The following is a 19,180-nucleotide window of genomic DNA, read 5'->3' on the forward strand; positions in this document are numbered from 1 at the left end:
CCCCCGCCGCAGCTAAAGCAACCTAGTGCACCCAGAGGATGGTGGACCCTCCGGCCGGGAAGAGCTCTGAATAGTCTCCTAGTCTCCACGTCTGCTGGTGGTGGCCTTCCCACCTTCAGCTGCCTTCATTGGGGTCACCCCACCCATGTAGGACAGCACCCTCAGCATTGGGGTTTTGCAGGAGTTAGGACCTGTCTGGGAGGGGGGAAAATGAAGTAATGAGATACAAGCCCTTGGGTGTTTGTGCTGACACATTCAACTAATTCACAACCCAGGAACACAACTTCCCCTTAGGCTGTACGTGCAGGTGTAACCAGAGCTGGGCCTGAAAAAATCCTGCCGCCTTTTGGCCGTTTCCAGTAACAACAACTTTAAAGCAGGTGCTCAGGGGAACTTCATATTCTCAAAGCCTGTGAGCCTGTAAAGACACCTGCCGTCACGAAATGCCCAGGAGCAGGTAATAGGAAAGGAATTCAAAACAGGGCCCAGTTTTAGGAGGCCAATTTCCAGAGGTACATTTTACTCATAGTGTTAAAAAAGAGAGGCACATGAAAAGATGCTGAACATTCCTAATATTAGAGAATTGGAAATCAAAACTGCAAGGAGGCATCACTTCACACCACTCAAAATGCCACGAAGAAAAAAGTCTACAAACAATAAATGTAGCAGAGGGCGTGGAGGAAAGGGAGCCCTCCTATGTTTTTGGTGGGACTACGATCTGGTAATAACTACTATGGAGAAAAGAATGGAGGTTCCTCAAACAGTAAACACATGGCTACCATATGATTCGGCAGTCCCCCTCCTTGCCACAATACGTAGATAAAAGTATAACTGGAAAATGTACGTGCACCCCTATGTTCACAGCAGCACTATTTAGAATACGCAAGACATGGAAACAACCTAAATGTCCACTGACAGAAGAATGGGTAAGGAAAATGTGCTACATATATACAATGGAATTATTATTATTATAAAAAAGAACAATATAATGTCACTTCTACCAACATGGGTGGACGTAGATATTATATCAAGTCATGTAAGTCATGATGAGAAAGACAAATACCATATGATATCACTTACATGTGAAACAAAATATGACACAAATTATCTATGAAACAGACTCCAAGACTTAAGAGAACAGACTTCTGGTTGCCAAGTTGGATGGGGGGTGTGGGAGGGATCTATTGGGAGTGTGGGATTAGGAAATGCAAAGTATTATATATAGAATATGCACAAACAACAAGGTCCTACTGTATAGCACACGGCACTGTATTCAGTATCATGTGATAAACCAATACGAAGAATATATGTATGTGTGTAAATGAGTCACTTTGCTGTAAAGCAGAAGTTAATACAACATTGTAAATAAACCATACTTCAATAAAACAAACTAAAAAAAATTAAAAATAGAACTGCCATATGATCCAGCAATTCCACTTCTGGGTATAAATCCAAAGGAAATGAAACACTAACTTGAAAAGACATTTGACCCCCAAGTTCGTAACAGCAGTATTTACAATTAGCAATACGTGGAAACAACCTAACTGACCATCAACAGCGGGGTGAATAATTAAGTTGTATTTATATATAAATATACACACACACATAAAATGGAGTATTATTCAGCCATAGAAAACAATATTTGATATTTGCGACAACACATATGGACCTTGAGGGCATTATGCTCAGTGAAAAGAGTAAGACAGTGAAAGACAACTGTACTATCTCACTTGGATGTGTAATCTAAAAACAAAAAACCAAACTCACAGAAAAAGGTATCAGGTTCATGATTATGAGAGGCAGTGTGTGGGGGAGGGGGAATAGGAGGAAGGTGGTCAAAACTTGATTTGCATGACAAACTTCCAGTTGCATGACATGTAAGTACTGGTGTGTAATGTACAGCATGATGACTACAGCTAACACTTACGTATAATGTATATGAAAGCTGTTGAGAGTAGATCCTAAGAGGTAACATCACAAGGAAAGTAATTTTTTTCTCTATTATATCTATATGAGATGATGGATGCTAACTAAATTTATAGCGGTAATCATTTAATAGTACATGCAAGTCAAAACCATTATGCTGTACACTGTTAACTTATACAGTGATGTGTATCAATTATATCACTAAAACTGGAAGAAAAGGTGAAACAAAAAGCATATGAATAACAGTAACTGAGGGGCAATGCTGTGTATAATGATGTAACATGAAATATTGGCAGTAATAATAATGTAAACATGGATGCCGTTTAACCAAATTGACGGAGCTCCAGTGAGAGGTTATGGGGTGTTAGAGTGGTTCTCAAAATGTGGTCCCAGACCAGAGTGTGTGGAGCATCTGGGAACTTGTTAGAAATGCAAATTTTGGGGTCCCAGCCCAGATCCACTGGTTCAGAAGCTCTAGGGGTGGGGTGGGTAATCTGTTTTAACAAGTTTAGCAATGCTAAAGTTTGAGAAAGAACCATGGTAGAGGAAGACAACAGATCAATAGGTATGTTATTTATACACTGAAGTAAACGGCAGAAGCAGCAGCTAAAAGTTGAAAAGGTTTGCCCCCGTACAGGGAAAATTAGACTGCATTAAAAAAAATCATAGGGACTTCCCTGGTGGCGCAGTGGTTGGGAATCTGCCTGCCAGTGCAGGGGACACGGGTTCGAGCCCTGGCCCGGGAGGATCCCACATGCTGCGGAGCAACTAAGCCCGTGCGCCATTAACTACTGAGCCTGTGCTGTAGAGCCATGAGCCACAACTACTGAGCCCACATGCCTAAAACCCATGCTCCGCAACAAAAGAAGCCACCGCAATGAGAGTCCGCGCGCCGCAACGAAGACCCAAGGCAGCCAAAAAACAAACAAACAAAAAACCAAATAAAAACTACCTAAACCTATGTACATTAACTTGATAAAAAAAGTGATTCTAAGAACTGCTGCCTTAGGGATAGACTTTATTCACTAAGCATGCACTGTGTAGAATGCTCTGAAGTGAAAACATACTAAGTCCTTCAGCGAAGGAATGCTATAAAGACAGCAATAGCGCGGAGCTCTTTGTGGGAAACAGGCTTATAAGGAAGAGTAAGAAGCATAAAAGACAGCAGACCCCAAAACGTGGAACGTACAACCAGGTACTTGCCCACTGATTTGTAAACGCTACTGAGGGCAGTCAGGGTACAGTGGCCTGTCCTGGGTGCCACCAGACCTGGGTACTAGTCCTGATATTGGCACTCACTAGAAATAGGGTTGGATTAGCTGTCCTTTGAGGGTCATTCCAGCTCAAATTCTATGGCTTTTAGATAGGGCCTGATGGATCTTTCTGGGACCACTGAACACAAAAGGGACCCTAGGCTGGGTAAAAGCTGTCTGCAGAGGGTCTTGAAGAGATATTACTTGCACACCCATGTGCACCGCAGCATTATTCACAATAGCCAAAAGGTGGAAGCGCCCCAGTGTCCATCAACAGAGAATGGATAAATAAAATGTGGCACAATGGAATATTATTCAGCTTTCAAAAGGAAGAAACTATGACATACGCTACAACATAGGTGATCTACAACACAGATGAAGACACTACGCTAAGTGCAAATCAAAACTACAATGAGGTAGGTGTGAGTTACCCCTTCACACCAATCAGAATGGCCACCATCAAAAAGGCTACAAATAACAAATGCTGGAGAGGGCATGGAGAGAAGGGAACACTCCTACACTGACAGTGGGAATGTAAACTGGTCCAGCCACTATGGAAAACAGTACGGACGTTCCTCAAAAAACTAAAAACAGAGCTACCAATACGATCCAGCAATCCCACTCCTGGGCATATATCCAGAGAAAACTCTTAATTCAGAAAGATACATGCCCCCTATGTTCACAGCAGCACTATTTACAAGAGCTAAGAGTTGGAAACAACCTAAATGTCCACTGACAGATGAACGGATAAAGAAGATGTGAGACACATACAATGGAATATTACTCAGGCATAAGAATGATTAATGCTATTTGCAGCAACATGGATGGACCTAGATATCATCATAGCAAGGGAAGTAAGTCAGAAAGAGAACGACAAATACCATATGGTATCGCTTATATGTGGAATCTAAAATATGACATGAACTTATCTGTGAAAGAGACTCCGAGACATGGAGAACAGACTTCTGGTTGCCCAGGTGGATGGGGGCTGCAGGATAGATGGATTGGGAGTTTGGGATTGCAAACTGTTATATATAGAATGGATAAACAACAAGGTCCTACTATATAGCACAGGGAACTAATCAATATCCTGTAATAAATCATAATGGAAGGGAATATAAAAAAGAATGTGGATACACATAACTGAATCACTTTGCTGTACAGCAGAAATTAACACATTTTAAATCAACTATACTTCAATAAAAAAAAAAAGACACTGCTGAGATTGGTTCAAGATGGCAGAGTACAGGGACGTGCTCTCACTCCCAATAGCGAGAGCACCAGAGTCACAGCTGACTGCTGAACAGGCATCGACAAGAAGACACTGGAACTCACCAAATAAGATACCCCCCAGGCAAGGACAAAGGAGAAGCCACAAGGAGATGGTAGGAGGGGTGCAATCACAGTACAATCAAATCCCGTAACTGCTGGGTGGTGACTCATAAACTGGAGGACACTTATACCACAGAAGTCCACCCACTGGGGTGAAGGTTCTGAGCCCCACGTCAGGCTTCCCAACCAGGGGATATGGCAACAGGAGGAGAAATTCCTAGAGAATCAGACATTGAAGGCTACTGGGATTTGATTGCAGGACTTCCACAGGACTGGGGGAAACAGAGACTCCACTCTTGGAGGGCACACACAAAGTACCGTGCGCATGGATACCCAGGGGAAGGAACAGTGACCCCATAGGAGACTGAACCAGACCTACCTACTACTGTAGCAGGGTCTCCTGCAGAGGCCGGGGGGATGCTTGTGGCTCACCGTGGGGACAAGGACACTGGCAGCAGAAGTTCTGGGAAGTACTCCTTGGCCTGAGCCCTCCCAGAGTCCGCCCTTAGCCCCACCAAAGAGTCCAGGTGGGCTCCAGTGCTGGGTCGCCTCAGGCCAAACAACCAACAGGGAGGGAACCCAGCCCCACCCATCAGCAGAAAGGTGGATTAAAGTTTTACTGAGCTCTGCCTGCCAGGGAAACACCCAGCTCTAACCCCCACCAGTCCCTCACATCAGGGAGTTTGCACGTGCCTCTTAGATAGACTCATCCACCAGAGGGCAGACAGCAGAAGCAAGAAGAACTACAATTCTGCAGCCTGTGGAAGGAAAACCACATTCAGAGAAAGATAGACAAAATGAAAAGGCAAAGGACTTTGTACCAGATGAAGGAACAAGATAAAACCCCAGAGAAACAACTAAGTGAGGTGGAGACAGCCAACCTTCCAGAAAAAGAATTCAGAATAGTGATAGTGAAGATGACCCAGGACCTTTGGAAAAACAATGGAGGCAAAGATCGAGAAGACGCAAGAAAATTTTTAACAAAGACCTAGAAAAATTAAAGAACAAACAGATGAAAAATACAAGAACTGAAATGAAAAATACACTAGAAGGACTCAATAGTAGAATAATTGAGGCAGAAGAACAGATAAGTGACCTGGAAGACAGAATGGTGGAATTCACCGCTGCAGAACAGAATAAAGAAAAAAGAATGAAAAGAATTGAAGACAGCCTAAGAGACCTCTGGGACAACATTAAACTCAACAACATTGCTATTATACGGGTCCAAGTAGGAGAAGAGAGAAAGGACCCGAGAAAATATTTGAAGAGATTGTAGTCGAAAACTTCCCTAACATGGGAAAGGAAATAGCCACCCAAGTCCAGGAAGCACAGAGAGTCCCAGGCAGGACAAACCCAAGGAGAAACACACCAAGGCACATAGTAATCAAATTGGCAAAAATTAAAGACAAAAGTTATTGAAAGCAGCAAGGGAACAACAACAAATAACATGCAAGGGAACTCCCATAAGGTTAACAGCTGATTTCTCGGCAGAAACTCTACAAGCCAGAAGAGAATGGCATGACGTATTTAAAGTGATGCAAGGGAAGAACCTACAATCAAGATTACTCTACCCGGCAAGGATCTCATTCAGATTCAATGGAGAAATCAAAAGCTTTACGGACAAGCAAAAGCTAAGAGAATTCAGCACCACCAAACCAGCTCTACAACAAGTGCTAAAGGAATTTCTCTAAGTGGGAAACACAACAGAAGAAAAGGACCCACAAAAACAAACCCACAAGGGCTTCCCTGGTGGCGCAGTGGTTTAGAGTCTGCCTGCCAATGCAGGGGACGCGGGTTCGAGACCTGGTCTGAGAGGATCCCATATGTCGCAGAGTAACTGGGCCCGTGAGCCACAACTACTGAGCCTGCGCGTCTGGAGCCTGTGCTCCGCAACAAGAGAAGCCGCAATAGTGAGAGGCCCGCGCACCGTGATGAAGAGTGGCCCCCGCTTGCCGCAACTAGAGAAAGCCCTTGCACAGAAACGAAGACCCAACACAGCCAAAAGTAAAACAAAAAATAAATAAAAAATGATAATAAAAATAAAGGAATTCCTTTAAAACAAACAAACAAACCCACAACAACTAAGAAAGTGGTAATAGGAACATACATATCGATAATTACCTTAAATGTGAATGGATTAAATGCTCCAACCAAAAGACACAGGCTCGCTGAATGGTTACAAAAACAATAGCCATATATATGCTGCCTACAAGAGACACACTTCAGACCTAGGGACACACACAGACTGAAAATGAGGGGATGGAAAAAGATACTCCATGTAAATGGAAATCAAAAGAAGGCTGGAGTAGCAGTACTCATATCAGATGAAATAGATTTTAAAATAAAGAAAGTTACAAGAGTCAAGGAAGGACACTACATAATGATCAAGGGATCAATCCAAGAAGATATAACAATTATAAGTATATATGCAGGCAACATAGGAGCACCTCAATACACAAGGCACTGCTAACAGCTATAAAAGAGGAAGTGGACACTAACACAATAATAGTGAGGGACTTTAACACCTCACACCAGTGGACAGATCATCCAAACAGAAAATTAATATGGAAACACAAGCTGTAAATGGCACAACAGACCAGACAGATTTCATTCATACTTATAGGACATTCCATCCAATTACACTTTCTTCTCAAGTGCACATGGAACGTTCTCCAGGATACATCACATCTTGGGTCACACATCAAGCCTCAGTAAATTTAAGAAAATTAAAATCATATCAAACATCTTTTCTGACCACTATGCTATGAGATTAGAAATCAGTCACAGGGGAAAAAACGTAAAAAACGCAAACACATGCCTAAACCGTACGTTACTAAAAAACCGTGAGGTCATTGAAGAAATCAAAGAATACCTAGAGACAAATGACAATGAAAACACGATGATCCACAACCTATGGGATGCAGCAAAAGCAGTTCTCAGAGGGAAGTTTATAGCAATACAAGCCTGCCTCAAGAAACAAGAAAAATCTCAAATAAACCATCTAACCTTACACCTAAAGGAACTAGAGGAAGAAGAACAAACAAAACCCAAAGTTAGCAGAAGGAAAGAAATCATAAAGGTCAGAGCAGAAATAAATGACATAGAAACAAAGAAAACAATAGCAAAGATCAATAAAACTAAAAGCTGGTTCTTTGAAAAGATAAACAGAATTGATAAACTATTAGCCAGACTCATCAAGAAAAAGAGGGAGAGGGCTCAAATCAAGAAAATTAGAAATAAAAAAGGAGAAGTTACAACAGACACCGCAGAAATACAAAGCATCCTAAAGGACTACTACAAGCAACTCTATGTGAATAAAATGGACAACCTGGAAGAAGTGGACAAATTCTTAGAAAGGTATAAGCTTCCACAACTGAACCAGGAAGAAACAGAAAACATGAAGAGACCAATCACAAGTAAGGATATTGAAACTGTGATTAAAAATCTTCCAACAAACAAAAGTCCAGGACCACATGGCTTCACAGGTGAATTGTATCAAACATTTAGACAAGAGCTAACATCCATCCTTCTCAAAGTGTTCCAAAAAACGGCAGAGGAAGGAACACTCCCAAACTCATTCTATGAGGCCACCATCATCACCCTGATTCCAAAACTGGACAAAGATACTACAAAAAAAAGAAAATTACAGACCAATATCACTGATGAATATAGATGCAAAAATCCTCAACAAAATACTAGCAAACAGAATCCAACAACACATTAAAAGGATCATACAGCATGATCAAGTGGGATTTATCCCAGGGATGCAAGGATTCTTCAATATACGCAAATCAATCAATGTGATCCACCATATTAACAAACAGAAGGAGAAAAACCACACGATCATCTCAATAGATGCAGAAAAACTTTTTGACGAAATTCAACACTCATATATACTAAAAACTCTCCAGAAAGTGGGCAAAGAGGGAACCTACCTCAACATAATAAAGGCCATATATGACAAACCCACAGCGAACATCATTCTCAATGTGAAAAACTGAAAGCATTTGCTCTAAGATCAGGAACAAGACAAGGATGTCCACTCTCGCCACTATTATTCAGCATAGTTTTGGAAGTCCTAGCCACGGCAATCAGAGAAGAGGAAGAACTAAAAGGAATACACATTGGAAAAGAAGAGGTAAAACTGTCACTGTTTGCAGACGACATGATACTATACATAGAGAATCTTAAAGATGCCACCAGAAAACTACTAGAGCTAATCAATGAATTTGGTAAAGTTGCAGGATACAAAATGAATGCACAGAAATCTCTTGCATTCCTGTACACTAATGATGAAAAATGTGAAAGAGAAATTAAGGAAACACTCCTATTTACCATTGCAACAAAAAGAATAAAATACCTAGGAATAAACCTACCTAGGCAGACAAAAGACCTGTACTCAGAAAACTGTAAGACACTGATGAAAGAAACTGAAGATGATACAAACAGATGAAGAGATATACCATGTTCTTGGACTGGAAGAATCAATATTGTGAAAATGACTATACTACGCAAAGCAATCTACAGATTCAATGCAATCCCTATCAAATTATCAATGGCATTTTTACAGAACTAGAACAAAAAATCTTAAAACTTGTATGGAGACACAAGAGACCCTGAAATAGCCAAAGCAGTCTTGAGGGAAAAAGAGCAGGAGGAAGCAGGCTTCCTGACTTCAGACTATACTACAGAGCTACAGTAATCAAGGCAATATGGTACTGGCACAAGAACAGAAATACAGATCAATGGAACAGGATAGAAAGTCCAGAGATAAACCCACGCACCTATGGTCAACCTAATCTATGACAGAGGAGGCAAGGATATGCAATGGAGAAAAGACAGTCTCAGTAAGTGCTGCTGGGAAAACTGGACAGCTACACGTAAAAGAATGAAGTTAGAACACTCCCTAACACTGTTCACAAAAATAAACTCAAAATGGATTAGAGACCTAAATGTAAGACTTGACACTATAAAACTCTTAGAGGAAAACGTAGGAAGAACACTCTTTGACATAAATCACAGCAAGATCTTTTTTGATCCCCCTCCTAGAGTAATGGAAGTAAAAACAAAAATAAACAAATGGGACCTAATGAAACTTAAAAGCTTTTGTACAGTAAAGGAAACTACAAACAAGATGAAAGACAGCCCTCAGAATGGGAGAGAATATTTGCAAAGGAATTAATGGACAAAGGATTAATCTCCAAAATATATAAACAGCTCATGCAGCTCAATATTAAGAAAAACCAAACAATCCAATCAAAAAATGGGCAGAAGACCTAAATAGACATTTCTCTAAAGAAGACACAGGGATGGCTAAGAAGCACATGAAAAGCCGCTTAACATCACTAATTATTAGAGAAATGCAAATCAAAACTACAATGAGGTATCACCTCACAGCAGTGAGCATGGGCATCATCAGAAAATCTACAAACAACAAAGGCTGGACAGGGTGTGGAGGAAAGGGAACCCTCTTGCACTGTTGGTGGGAATGTCAATTGATACAGCCACTATGGAGAACAGTATGGAGGTTCCTTAAAAAACTAAAAATAGAATTACCATATGACCCAGCAATCCCACTACTGGGCATATACCCAGAGAAAACCATAATTCAAAAAGACACACGCACCCCAATGTTCATTTCAGCACTATTTACAACAGCCAGGTTATGGAAGCAACCTAAATGCCTATTGACAGACGAATGGATAAAGAAGATGTGGTACATATATACAATGGAATATTACTCATCCATAAAAAGGAACAAAATGGCGTCATTTGTAGAGACATGGATGGATCCAGAGACTGTCATACAGAGTGAAGTAAGTCAAAAAGGGAAAAATAAATATCGCATACTACCGCATACATGTGGAACCTAGAAAAATGGTACAGATGAACCGGTTTGCAGGGCAGAAATTGAAACACAGATGTAGAGAACAAACGTATGGACACCAAGCGGGGAAAGTGGCGGGGGGTGGTGGTGGTGGTGTGATGAATTGGGAGATTGGGATTGACATGTATATATACACTAATATGTATAAAATGCATAACTAATGAGAACCTGCCGTATAAAAAAAAAAATACAAAAATTCAAAAAAAAAAAAAAAAAGACACTGTGCTAAGGGAAACAAGCCAGTCACAAAAACCCAAATTCCTTATAATTCTACTTACAGGAGGTCCCTACAGTAGTCCATTCATAGAGACAGAGAGCACAATAGGGGTCGCTAGGGGCTGGGGGAGGGGTCGCTAGGGGCTGGGGGAGGGGTAATGGGGAGGTGCTGTTTGAAGAGCACAGAATTTCAGTTTGGGATGAAGAGTTGTGGGTTTATGACAGTGATACTGCAGAATAATGTGGATGTATCAATACTTAACACTATAGAACTGTACACTTTAAAAAAGTTAAGATGGTAAACTTTGCTATATGTATTTTACATATAACTAAACGTTACCATGAAGATGAGGTTGTCAAATGGTCAGGGTGATGGACTGCCAGGGTGGTGGCTTTGGATTTACCTTGGGTCTGATTATTGGCTATGACACCGAACAGCTTCATGACCCCTATGCAAGTCAAATCTCTGTCGCCCTCTCTATCTGTATAAGGGGGATATACAACCCCTCGGGGTTGGGTGGGGGGGGTCGTAAGAATTAATGATGTAAATAAGAGACATGCTCAAAACAGTCTTCATTCAGGTTCCTCCCAACCCTGCCATTAGATGGAAGATTCAACTGTGCCCTCTACTGGACAAACTAAAGACAAACAGGGCCCTGTGAGCCATGTCATGGATATAGGGTGCATTTACCTTATTATCTCCGCCTGAGACAGCAAGGATGTTGGCTGTGATGGACCAGCTCACATGCCATACAACATCATTGAACTTGTGCAGCAGTTTGGGGGACCACGCATTGCCCGAGGCATCATCACAGGTCCAAATGAACACTCGACCATCCTGGGAAAAGACAGGCTAGAGTCAGGAGATGGCAGCAATCCTGCCCTGGTGATATCCTCTCAATCTGGAGCTACATTGGACTTTCGGAGGAATAGGGTGGGGGATTCAGGGCAAAGCACAGCCAAGGACCTCCTCAGCGTTCACAGCTTTGAGGACTAATTTCCAGCCCAGCACCCTTGCTTTTATCCCTTTACCCCAGGAACACACTTCAAATTGGTCAGGAGTCTCCCAGGTTCCTTTCCTCATACTGGTTTCATTGTCCGCACCGCTAATTCTCAAATTTTCTCTGGGGCTTTCCTCACATCTGCCAAGTAACTTCGTTGTTTTGGCTCCCTCTGGCTCTGTACTTTCTCAACTGAATGGGTATAGCTGTCTAAATGCCAAGCTCAGAGAATGAGATGGGACCAAAAAAACAAGACAAAACACACACACACACCAAAACAAACCAAACTAAAACAGAACAAACGGAATTATCTTTTACATCATTTAAGCCTGTTCTACTTGGTCCTCTCAAATTTAGGACCAAGTAGAAAAGGCTCAAATGATGTAAAAGGCCAGGCTTAACTCTCATCTTGGGTGGTAGCATATAATTAACGGCTTATCCTTGGTCTTACTTTTGTTATCTGTCTGGCAATATGTGATAGTGAGTAGGTAGATGAGCCCCATTTCCCATTGTTCCTGGTCCTTGCTTGGGAACACTCTCAGAATGATGCCTGGGTACCTCCATTCCCTATCCACAAAAGGGTCAGGAGGGGAAACTAGTCCTGAATTTGGTCTTGGTCTTGCTCTTGGCTCAGTGGAAAGCCACTGTGGCTTCTGACCAAGACTTCACTGCGTGACGACAGTGCTCCAGGTGCTCCCTTATTGACAATGGTCTATAGTTGCCTGTCTCCTGCCCCTCCCCTTCAAGGATTTCCCCTAGGAGAACTGTAAGGGCTGATGGGACTTCCTGAGATTAACTAACACAGGATGCTTGCACAGGTCTGAGCTGACCTGGGAGCAGCTGGCGATGGTGCTGGTGGGCAGGCCGATGGAGGGGGCCCAGGCCACATCTCGAACCCAGTCACTGTGCGCTTCCAACTTCTGCTCTTCCTTCCACTGGCCGTCCTCTTCCTCCCTAACAGGGGAGATGGTGGGGAGAATTCAGCAGGCAGCAGCCCAGGTGCCATTCCCACACCTCCATTCCCCCACCCCCACCCCACAGGCTCCACAGGGGTGGAGAAGCTATTCCACCTTTCTGATAACATTTGTTGAAGCTACAGAATTTTATTCAGTTCACCAGCTATAAAGAAGCCCTCCAGGAAATGCTCTGTTCCTCCACAGCCAACAAGTTGGCTCTAGCAGTTGTGAATTAGGAAGAGTCAAAGCTCCTGAGTAAAGGGAACATTTACTTTTGGAAGTTTACTTTTTTGTTTTTGTTTTTAAAAAGGATGTCCTCTGAGAGACTGAAGACAGTATTCTATGGGCAGAAGGGAAAAAGACAGTTGATCCCGTTTCTGGTGAACTGAGGTTGAGTCATGGTAGGGTAGAAGGTGAGAAGTGTCCCCTTGAGAAGTTCACCAACCCCACTTACTTCCACAGTTTGATGAGGTTGTCACAGCCGCCTGATGCAAACTTCTTGATGTAGTTGGGCTTCTGCCCAGATGGCTGGTCTATGAGGCTTCCAGGTACCACAGCAGGGGCCCAGCTGACGGCATTGCAGCCAATCTGTAAGGAGGGGGAAGGGGGACTTGTGGTGACTCTGTCCCTTTGCCTGGCAAAAGGATACTGCTTCTGCAGACCCAACGCTAAGGTTTATTCCCTCTGCAATTCTCAGGACTGGATTGCGCAGGACAACTGTTTTAATGAACTAAGGATTAGCCATCCAGAACTCCTCTTCAAGGATTCCTAACAGTGCATGTATTGTTCAGCAACATGTATTTAAAGAAGGAATTAGGGGATCTCAGGAATCTAAGAAAAGAACATTTTCCAAACATATGAAGGGACGGCACAGATTCAGAAAAACCACACAAAGTAAATATATGGATTAATGAATTACTCTAAAGCACTCTTGTAATCACTCCCAGGTCAAGAAATAAAACGACCATTTACCCAAGAAGCCCTATCATGTATGTCCTACCTGAATCACAGCCCCTCTGTTCTCCTGTAAGTAACCATTATTTTGATTTCTAATGTCTATTTTTTTAGCTTTGTCATCCAAATGTGCATCCCTAGGCACTAGTTTAGTTTTGCCATTTAAAATTTTGTTTAAATTGCAATATTCTTTTTTATTGAAATACAGTTGATTTGCAATACCATGTTACTTTCAGGTGTATAGCAAAGTAATTGAGTTATACATATACATTGTCCATTATAGGTTATAACCAGATATTGAATAGAGTTCCCTGTGCTATACAGTAAATCCTTGTTGGTTATCTATTTTATATACAGTAGTATGTATCTGTTAATCCCAAACTCCTAATTTATCCTCCTCCCTTTCCCCTTTGGTAACCACAAGTTTGTTTTCTTTTTTTTTTTTTTGGCCATGCCATGCGGCATGCGGGATCTTAGTTCCCTAACCAGGGATCGAACCTGTGCCCCCTGTATTGGGAGCATGGAGTCTTAACCACTGGACCACTAGGGAAGTCCTATAAATTTGTTTTCTATGTCTGTGAGTCTGTTTCTGTCTTGTATCATTTTTTTTTAAGATTCCACATATAAGAGAGATCATATGATATTTGTCTTTCTCTGACTTAACTTCACTTGTATGATAATCTCTAGGTCCATCCATGTTGCTACAAACGGCATTATTTCGTTCTTTTTATGGCTGAGTAATATTCCATGGTAAATATGTACAGCACATCTTCTTTATCCATTCGTCTGTTGATGGACACTTAGGTTGTTTCCATGTCTTGGCTATTGTAAACAGTGCTGCTGTGAACGTTGCGGTGCATGTATCTTTTGGAATTAGAGTTTTTGTATGATTACAAAATGGTGATACTGTCATTCTATTCATTTCTTTGTCATTTATTACATGGAATACTCTAAACAGGGGCAATTTCACTCATTAACATTTGCTTCCCCAGGGGTACAGATCAGATAAGAAAGGCAAGATAAATGCTTGATTCTTTCTGAACAAGTTCCGTCATTCTCCAAAGATGACTGATTCTCTTTTAAATATCAGGATGAACTCATGGAGTTAAGCATATTTGACAGGTTTCAGTTCACTGCCATTATTCTATTTTTTTACACTCAAACTGCCCATCTTTGGCAGTGTGAGCCTGTTCAAGTTAGCTCCTTTGACATAACCCTAGTATGTCAAAAAGTATGTCAGTGATCATTTCTATCTGGTACGACGAGGTGTTTGTACTTTTCCTGCCTGAGACCTGGGATCAGCCATTTCCTCAAGAGCTCTGGTTTCTTTTAGTGAGAAATTGTATTTCAAGTGTATTTCTGGTGCTAGGGATGCTCACTGGTACATAATTATTTATTTTATTTCATTTAACACACAGCAGAATAGTCTCAGAATAATACTGTCAATATGATTACTAATAACATTAAAAAAAGTATTTGCAATGCCCTCCCCATTCCCCCCCACCATTTTTTGGAGGGGTGTTTTCATGTGCATGGTACCAGCTGCTTGTGCTGCACACCGTTTTTTTTAACAGTTATACTCTATCTATCTTAGCCGAGCACACGGTCAGGACCTTGTTCAGTCTTAGTTCTTTACGATTAACTGTATATTTATATGGATGTCTTTCTAGTCATTTCTCATGGAAACAACAGTCCTTGAGTTCTTGCATACTGGAAACAGTCTGCATTCTTTACACTCCAAATTTTTTTTTTTTTTTGCGGTACATGGGCCTCTCACTGCCGTGGTCCCTCCCATTGCGGAGCACAGGCTGTGGACACGCAGGCTCAGCGGCCATGGCTCACGGGCCCAGCCGCTCCGCAGCACGTGGGATCCTCCCGGACCGGGGCACGAGCCCACGTCCCCTGCATCGGCAGGCGGACTCTCAACCACTGCGCCACCAGGGAAGCCCCCTACACTCCAAATTTTAAAGAAAGATCTAATTGACACTAACTGAACATAAAATGCACAAGTTGATGAACTTTGACATCAGTATACTCTGTAAAACCATCACTACAATCAAGGTAACAAATGAATCTCAAAGTGATGAAAGAAAAAAAAAATTCCAACCAAGAATACTCTACCTGGCAAAGTTACTGTTCAGAATTAAAGGAAAGGTAGTTTTCCAGATAAGCAAAAGCTAAAGGAGTTCACCACCACTAAAATGACCTTACAAGAAATGTTACAGGGACTTCTTTAAGCTGAAAAGAAAGGGTGCTAATTAGTAACAAGAAAACATATGAAAGTATAAACCTTCCATACGTTTTATACTCATAAGGCAGATATATATTAAAGGCAATGGATTAATTGCTTATGAAGCTATTATGAAGGTTAAAAAAAATAAAAACTCTAACTACAGTAATTAAAGACACACAAGATAAAAAGATGAAAAATGTGACAACAAAACATAAAAGGTGGGTGGGGGAGGGTAAAAATGTAGAGTTTAGGGACTTCCCTAGTGGTCCAGTGGGTAAGACTCTGCACTCCCAATGCAGGGGGCCCGGGTTTGTTCCCTGGTTAGGGAACTAGATCCTACATGCATGCCACAACTAAGAAGTCCGCGTGCTGCAACTAAGAGTCTGCATGCTACAACTAAGAAGTCTGCATGCCGCAGTGAAGATCCTGCATGCTGCAATGAAGACCTGGCATGGTGAAAATAAATAAATAAAAAATCAATATATTTTTTAAAAATGTAGAGCTTTAGAATGGGTTCAAACTTAAGTTGTAATCAACTTAAAATAGACTATTGATATGGGTTGTTATATATGTAAACTTCATTGTAAGGACAAAGCAAAAATCCATAGCAGATACACAAAAGATAACGAGAAAGGAATCTAAGCATACCATTAAAGGTCATCAAACCACAAAGGAAGAGAGCAAAAGAACTATAAAAAGCCAGAAAAAACCAAAATGGCAATAAGTACATACCTATCAATAATTACTTTAAATGTAAATGGACTAAATTCTCCAATCAAAAGACGACATAGAGTGGCTGACTGGATTAAAAAAACAAGAACCATCTGTATGCTGCCTATAAGAAACTCACTTCAGATTTAAGGACACACACAGACTGATAAAAGAAGGGATAGAAAAAGATATTCCATGCAAATGGAAACCAAAAAAGCTGGGGTAGCTATACTTATATCAGACAAAATAGACTTTAATACAGGGACTGTAATAAGAGACAAAGAAGGGCACTAGATAATGAAAAAGGAGTCAATTCAACAAGAGGATGTAACATTTGTAAACATTTATGCACTCAACACAGGAAAACCAAAATATATAAAGCAAATACTAACAGACTTAAAAGGAGATATAGGCAGCAATATGATAATAGTAGGGTTATGTCAATGGAGAGATCATCCAGACAGAAAATGGCCTTAAAGGACACATTAGATCAGAGGGACTTTACAGATATATAGAGAATGGTCCATCCAAAAGTAGAATACAGGCATACCTCACTTTATTGTGTCTTGTTTCACTGCGCTTGACCGATACTGAGTTCTTCACAAACTGAAAGTTGTGGCAACCCTATGTCAAGCAAGTTAATTGGTGTCATTTTTCCAACAGCATTTACTCACTTCCTGTCTGTGTGTCACATTTTGGTAATTCTCGCAGTATTTGAAACTTATTCATTATTACATTTGTTTTGGTGACCTGTGATGAGTGATCTTCGATGTTACTGATGCAAAAAGATTATGACTTGCTAAAGGCTCAGATGATGGTTAGCTTTTTCACCTATAAAGCATTTTTAAATTAAAGTATGTACATTGTTTTAGACATAATGCTATTATTGTACACTCAGTAGACTAGGAGAGTTTAAACATAACTTTTATGTGCATTGGGAAATCAGAAAATTCATGTGACTCCCTTTATTGTGATATTCGCTTTATTGTGGTGGTCTGGAACCAAACGTGCACTATCTCCATGGTATGCCTGGATACTTTCTTCTCAAGTACACATGGAACATTATCCAGGATACATCATATGTTAGGCCAAAAAGAGTCTTAATAAATTTAAGAAGACTGAAATCCTATCAAGCATCTTTTCTGACCAAAATGATATGAAACTAGAAATCAATTACAAGAAGAAAACTGGAAAATCCACAAATATGTGTAGAATAAACAACATGCTACTGAACAACCAATGGGTTAACAAAGAAATCAAAAGAGTAATAAAAAAAATACTTTCAGACAACTGAAAAATGGAAATACAACACACCAAAATTTATGGGATGCAGTAAAAGTAGTTCTAAGAGGGAAGTTCACAGAGATAAATACCCACCTGAAGAAACAAACAAAGAAACAAGATCTCAAGAACACCTTAACTTTATACCTCAAGGAACCAGAAAAAGAACAAATGAAGCCCAAAGTCAGTGGAAGGAAGGAAGCAACAAAAATCAGAGGAGAAATAAATGAAATACAGACTGATACCACAAAAATACAAAGGATCATCAGAGTCCACTATGAACAATAATATGCAAACAAATGACAACCTAGAAGTAATGAATAGATTCCTAGAAACACAGAACATTCCAAGACTGAATCATGAAGAAAGAGAAAATCTAAACAGGCCAATAACTATGAACAAAGATGATAAAATCCTCAACAAAATACCAGCAAACCAAATTCAACAATACATTAAAAGGATCATACACCATGATCAAGTGAGATGTATTCCAGGGATGCAAGGCTGGTTTACCACCCACAAATCAATCCAGGTGATACACAACATTAACAAAATGAAGAATAAAAATCATATAATTATCTCAACAGATGCAGAGAAAGCATGTGATTAAAGCCAGCATCCATTTATGATAAAACTCTCAACGAAGTGGGTATAGAAGGTATGTACCTCAACATAATAGAGGCCATATATGACAAGCCCATAGCTAACATCAATAGTGAAAAGCTGAAAGCTTTTCCTCTAAGATCAGGAACAGGACAAAGATGTCCATGCTTGCCACTTTTACTCATTAAAGTATTGGAAGTCCCAACCAGAGCAATCAAGCAAGAAAAAGAAATAAAAGCCATCCACATTGGAAAGGAAAATGAAAAACTCAGTATTTGGAGATGACATGATATTATATATAGAACATCCTCAAGACTCCACCAAAAAACTGTTAGAAATAATAAACGAATTTAATGAATCTGCAGGAAACAAAATCAATGTACAAAACTCTCTTGCATTTCTATACACTAACAATGAACTATCAGAAAAGAAACTATGAAAACAATCCATTTACAATTGCATCAAAAAGAATAAAATACCAGGCTTCCCTGGTGGCGCAGTGGTTGAGAGTCCGCCTGCCAATGCAGGGGACACGAGTTCGTACCCCGGTCTGGGAAGATCCCATATGCCGCAGAGTGGCTGGGCCTGTGGGCCATGGCCGCTGAGCCTGCGCGTCCGGAGCCTGTGCTCCGCAACGGGAGAGGCCACAACAGTGAGAGGCCCGCGTACCGCAAAAAAAAAAAAAAAAGAATAAAATACCTAGGAATGAATTTAACCAATGAGGGGAAAGACCTGTACACTGAGGACAATGATGAAAGAAATTAAAGACAACACAAATGAAAGATATTCATGCAGATGGATTGGAAGAAATACTGCAAAAGTGTCCA

At 40.8% G+C, this 19,180-nt stretch overlaps 1 protein-coding gene across 1 annotated transcript in view; it reads right to left on the minus strand.

The window, feature by feature from the left end:
* The window catches only part of SEC13 (SEC13 homolog, nuclear pore and COPII component), a gene marked incomplete at its 5' end in the record, with an annotated part of 17,062 nt that extends 3,903 nt beyond the window's left edge, over nucleotides 1–13,159 (minus strand). The window contains 3 exons of the mRNA XM_007451553.1: nucleotides 11,306–11,452; nucleotides 12,446–12,569; nucleotides 13,026–13,159. Coding sequence (XP_007451615.1) covers nucleotides 11,306–11,452; nucleotides 12,446–12,569; nucleotides 13,026–13,159 — 405 coding nt within the window. The remainder of the gene's footprint in view (nucleotides 1–11,305; nucleotides 11,453–12,445; nucleotides 12,570–13,025) is intronic.
* Between the last annotated feature and the right edge of the window lie 6,021 nt (nucleotides 13,160–19,180).

The sequence above is a fragment of the Lipotes vexillifer genome, unplaced genomic scaffold, assembly GCF_000442215.2.
Source record: "Lipotes vexillifer unplaced genomic scaffold, Lipotes_vexillifer_v1.1 scaffold261, whole genome shotgun sequence".
Taxonomy (NCBI): Eukaryota; Metazoa; Chordata; class Mammalia; order Artiodactyla; family Lipotidae; genus Lipotes; species Lipotes vexillifer.